The 4,624-nt window shown below is 45.8% G+C and overlaps 1 protein-coding gene across 2 annotated transcripts; it reads left to right on the forward strand.

Annotated features, from left to right (window-relative positions):
• The first annotated feature begins 1,954 nt into the window (after positions 1–1,954).
• On the forward strand, positions 1,955–2,668 carry LOC144252014 (bcl-2-like protein 1). 2 transcript variants are annotated; one of them, XM_077794601.1, is made up of 2 exons: positions 1,967–2,341; positions 2,516–2,668. In XM_077794601.1, the coding sequence occupies exons 1-2, from the start codon at positions 1,967–1,969 to the stop codon at positions 2,666–2,668; spliced, it is 528 nt and encodes a 175-aa protein (XP_077650727.1). The 2 variants fall into 2 exon arrangements, with proteins under 2 accessions (XP_077650728.1, XP_077650727.1); XM_077794602.1 differs by having other exon boundaries at positions 1,955–2,668.
• Positions 2,669–4,624: the final 1,956 nt, after the last annotated feature.

The following is a 4,624-nucleotide window of genomic DNA, read 5'->3' on the forward strand; positions in this document are numbered from 1 at the left end:
ATTTTTCAATTTGAGAAGGTTCTGGTATTTTTGCAATCAGTAGTTTCTTTTGTTGAATAGCTGATGAAGATTTGGAGAATAATCTGTTCTTGGAACAGAGAGAAGCTAATCAGACCACATGTTTGTAGAATGTATGAACTTTTGTCTTATTCACAGAGCCAGTGGCATACAAACATTATTCAGGTATTTGTGAATACATATCACAGCCCTCAAAGCAGCAATGCATGACTGCTAAAAACAGGCTTAATATTTTAAATGTTTTAATTAGACATTTTCCAAACTAGTCTGAATATAAGAGGTACATTTGATTGTGTTAATGATACAAATTTTCAGTCTTTGTCCCCAAATTGAGTTGAATTCTGACATCTAGGAGAAGAGTAGATGAATCAGTTTTATAAACATTCCAGGTTGTGGGTGTAGTTGCACACACTTGTAATCCTAGCAACTCAGGAGGTTGAGACAGGAGGATTGTGAGTTCAAAGCCAGCCTCAGCAATTTTGAAAGGCCCTAAGCAATTTAGTGAGATCTTAAATAAAATACAAAATAGGGCTGGGGATGTGGCTCAGTGATTGAGTGCCCCTGAGTTCAATCCCCAATACCCACCCCACCCCTTCCAAAAATAATAATAATAAAAACAACAACAAAAAGAATTCCAGGTAATTCTTACCATTAGGGCAAGTTTTGAGAAACAGATATCTTTATTCAATGCTTAGCTATAAAAGATAACATAAGAGAATCAAGTATAAATAAGTGTTCTTCCAAAACCTAACTAGTTTTATCATAATTTCAGCATTAAAAGATTTCATTGAGCCATTTATCCTTTAAGACATTCCTTGATACCAGCCTTAAACAGTACTCTGCTGATTCACATGTATTGAATCTCCTAGACTCAGAATAGTCTGGCAGTAGGACAGTTTTCCTAAATCATGAAATTTAAGCAGTAATTATAGTTATGCCTATGGATTTCAAACATGATTCTTTTACAGCAATTTCTCTTCTGCCCATTTCTCTATATGCAGGGCATTTAAAAAAGGAATCAAATTCTGAAATATGTTTGAGGCTTAGTTTGTGAATTACAAAAAGTATAATTTGATTCCAATTTTTAAAAACAACATTTGTCCTGGGATTCAAAATTTCTTTTTTTAAAATCCATCATAATAATTTTCTTGGTTCAATTTTTAACTACTGTCTGAATAGCTCTAGTATTTTTATGACTCCCAAATAGCTAGTACATTTAGCATTTATTTGATGACTTAAAATTGCACTAAGAGTTTTGGGATACCTTGTATAAAACCCCTAAATTGCCTTCAGTCACACTCATGGCTTTTATTTTTAAATTGTGTGCTATATTTTAAAGTCTTTATAAAGCCTTTTTGACAGTTGCCCTTAAAAATATTTAGGACAGTATTTCCCCAAGTATGGTATTGATGGTTAGGTTCTTTGGGTACAGGCCCTGAAATGGAGACTGAGATATAAACTGCTAATTAAGAATCCACGGACCTTGCGTGCCTCCTCCATCTTGGAGAGGGCACGCTGTATAAGTGCAGGGTTTGAGCACAGGTGCTCACCCAGATCCTTCAGCGGGTGCCAGGAGAAGGACGCGGGAGCTGTGGAGGAGTTAGGGCCTGGATGGCGTTCAGCAAAGAGCGGGCCATCCTCTCAGGCGGAGCTGCAGGCTGAGGCTCCTTATTGGGAAGCGACCCCGCTCATGCTCCTTAGCGGGAGTCAGGCGACTCAGGCCTGCCGGCGTGAGGGGCCCTGAGCGCGGCCTTCCTCGACGTACTTAGGCGGACCCGCGGCAGATCTCACGCTCCTCCAGAGAGTCAGCAGCGGCCCCAGAGGGGACGTCTAAGGAACACTATCTTGGCTTTTCATCTTAGAAGAGAATAATTAAGCAGAGACCAGATTCAGCGAGTGAGCTCGTGTTTTGGACACTGGACTGGTTGAGCCCATCTCTATTTTAAAAATGCCTCAGAGGAACCTGGAACTAGTGATCGACTTTCTGTCCTACAAGCTTTCCCAGAAAGGATATAGCTGGAGCCAGTTTAGCCATGAGGAAGAGAACCGCGTTCAAGGCCCAGAAAGGGCTGAATCAGAAGAGGGGTCCAGCAATGCCACCAACAGCAACCCATCCCGGCATCAGGGGGACAGTCCCATGGTGAGTGGAGCCGCTGGCCATAACAGGAGTTTGGATGCCCCAGACGTGATCCCCATGGTAGCAGTGAAGCAAGCGCTGAGGGAGGCAGGCGACAACTTTGAACGGCGGTACCGGCAGGCCATCCTTAACATGACAGCAGAGCTCTGCCTCACCCCGGAGACAGCACATCACACTTTTGAACAGGTAGTGGACGAACTCTTCCAGGATAAGGTAAGCTGGGGTCGCATTGTGGCCTTTTTCTCCTTTGGAGGAGCACTGTGCTTGGAAAGCATAGACAAGGAGATGAAGGTGTTGGTGTGTCAGATCGCAAGTTGGATGGCCACTTACCTGAATGATCACCTAGATACTTGGATCCAGGGCCATGGCGGCTGGGACACTTTTGTGAAACGCCATGTGAATAATGTGGCAGTGAATAGCTGGATGCACCAAGAGAGCTTCAACTATTATTTCCTGATGGGCATGACTGTGGCTGGCGTGGTTCTGCTGGACTGGCTGTTCAGTTGGAAGTGACCAGACCCTGACCACCTACTCACCCTCCCACCTTGCCCCACCACATCCCTCTGTCCAGCCACCATTACCCCAGGAGAACCATTCATTACATACATCTACGCCCACCATCCTTCACTGCTTTGGACCTAAGACCTGGTTTCCTGCAGTTGGTTTTCTAGAACTACTACACTTCTTTGACAGCCACCTTCCTGCATACCTCAGTTATCTTGGCATCAAAGTCTACAATATTTTCCCCAAATCTGTCCCATGAAGATTGAAAGTGTGGTTTTTGAACCTCTTCCCCAGAAAAAGACTAGATTGCCTTTGTTTTGATGTTTTTAGCCTCAGAGTTGATTATCATTACCCATCCCTCTCTGGACCTGGGCCCCTATTCCTTCTATCTCTACCCCCTAGAACCATTTAAAAATGAGGCTACTTTTGGCTAATTAGGAATTCAGGCTGCTTGGGATAAAGCAGCCAGGATCAGGACTTCCTCCCCCACCACTGGCCTGGACAAAGTCCCCACTCCTAGTGTGAATGTTTTCCAGAGGCCTCTGCATAGAGTCTAGTCCCATCTTGGAGAGAGGATAATATAGCTCCAGGAAGTACCCCATGCAAAAGCTAGCATGGTCCTTGCAGTTTAGCACCACCCTAGTCCCTTCACCTCCTTTCTCCTGGCTCCCAGGAGCATGACTGAGTGACCACCTGGGCCCAAGACTGTTGCCCCAGATATATTTATGGCCTCAGGTAAGCTGGGGTTGCATTGTGGCCTTTTTCTTCTTTGGAGGAGCACTGTGCATGGAAAGCATAGACAAGGAGCTGCAGGTATTGGTGAGTCAGATGGCAAGTTGGATGGCCACTTAACCTGAATGATCACCTAGAGACTTGGATCCAGGACCACAGTGGCTGGGACACTTTTGTGAAATGCCATGGGAATAATGTGGCAGTGAATAGCTGGACTCACTTCCTGCAAGATCATCCTGTGGCATCATTGTGTTGGGTGGCTGCCCATCAGGTACAGGGATTCAGGGACCTCACCCCAGAGTTAAAGGGGAGATTAGGGAGCAGCAGTAGGAACTCTGGGGTCTTCCCTACCTCAGGAAGGAGTGGCAGGAAAGAGACCTTGGTGTACAGGACAGTGGGTGGGGGGCCGATTGGAAGGGCCTCTCTTGCCTGATCAGGTAGATATTTCCCCTCTGTCCAGCCTGAGCATCAGGGCTGCCAAGGTCAAAGTGACCTGGCCAAGACCCCTTCAGGCCTCCCTCAGCTACAGCCTTTTCCTGTCTCATCCCTGCAGGTCTCAGCACAGCACTGGCAACTCCAGGCTCTCTGCTATACATATTCCTGCCCCTGGTCCCTGGCCCCTCAGCGGCATGTCGTGTGGAGTTGGCGGCGGGGTGCTGAAGTGGCCTGTGGTGTTCAAGGCGGCTCTACTGAGCCCCGGTTCCCTGAAGCAGATGCACTGCGCCCTTCTGCCTGGCCCTACTCTGAGCCTTTATTTCTTATGAAGATGAAATACTATTTTTGTTAAGCATGTGTGTATTCATGTATGAGGAGCTGCTGACTTTCTGTGCAGGTGGAGAGTTGGTGCCTGGATATTGGCGTCCTAATGCTCCTTCCCCAAGAAGTTAGTTTTTATTGGGGCTAAGGTCCAGGAAACCTGTCCCAGGGGTCTTTGCTATTGAGGGGCACCTGTTCCTCCTCCCTCCCCCACTCTCCCCGGCTTGTCGCAGCTCTTTAAATGTCTCTGTGAAAGTGAAAGTGCAGTTCAGTAATAAACTATGTTAGCTCAGTGGGAAGAAAAAAGTTAATATTAGGAGCTGAGGTATAGCTCATTGTTAGTTTATTACTACCTAGAATACATGCAGCCCTGGGTCGAATCCCAAACACAAAAACTTATGATAAATCATGCAATGTGAATGCTACTATCATTGTATTTAGCATAAAACTTGCCAAAGTCAGTAATAGGGTCTTGAA

This window comes from Urocitellus parryii, chromosome 2 (genome assembly GCF_045843805.1).
Source record: "Urocitellus parryii isolate mUroPar1 chromosome 2, mUroPar1.hap1, whole genome shotgun sequence".
Classification (NCBI taxonomy): Eukaryota; Metazoa; Chordata; class Mammalia; order Rodentia; family Sciuridae; genus Urocitellus; species Urocitellus parryii.

What these genes read in the sequence shown, in the direction of transcription:
- LOC144252014 (XM_077794602.1), top strand. Translation starts at nt 1,967, where the DNA reads ATGCCTCAGAGGAACCTGGAACTAGTGATCGACTTTCTGTCCTACAAG.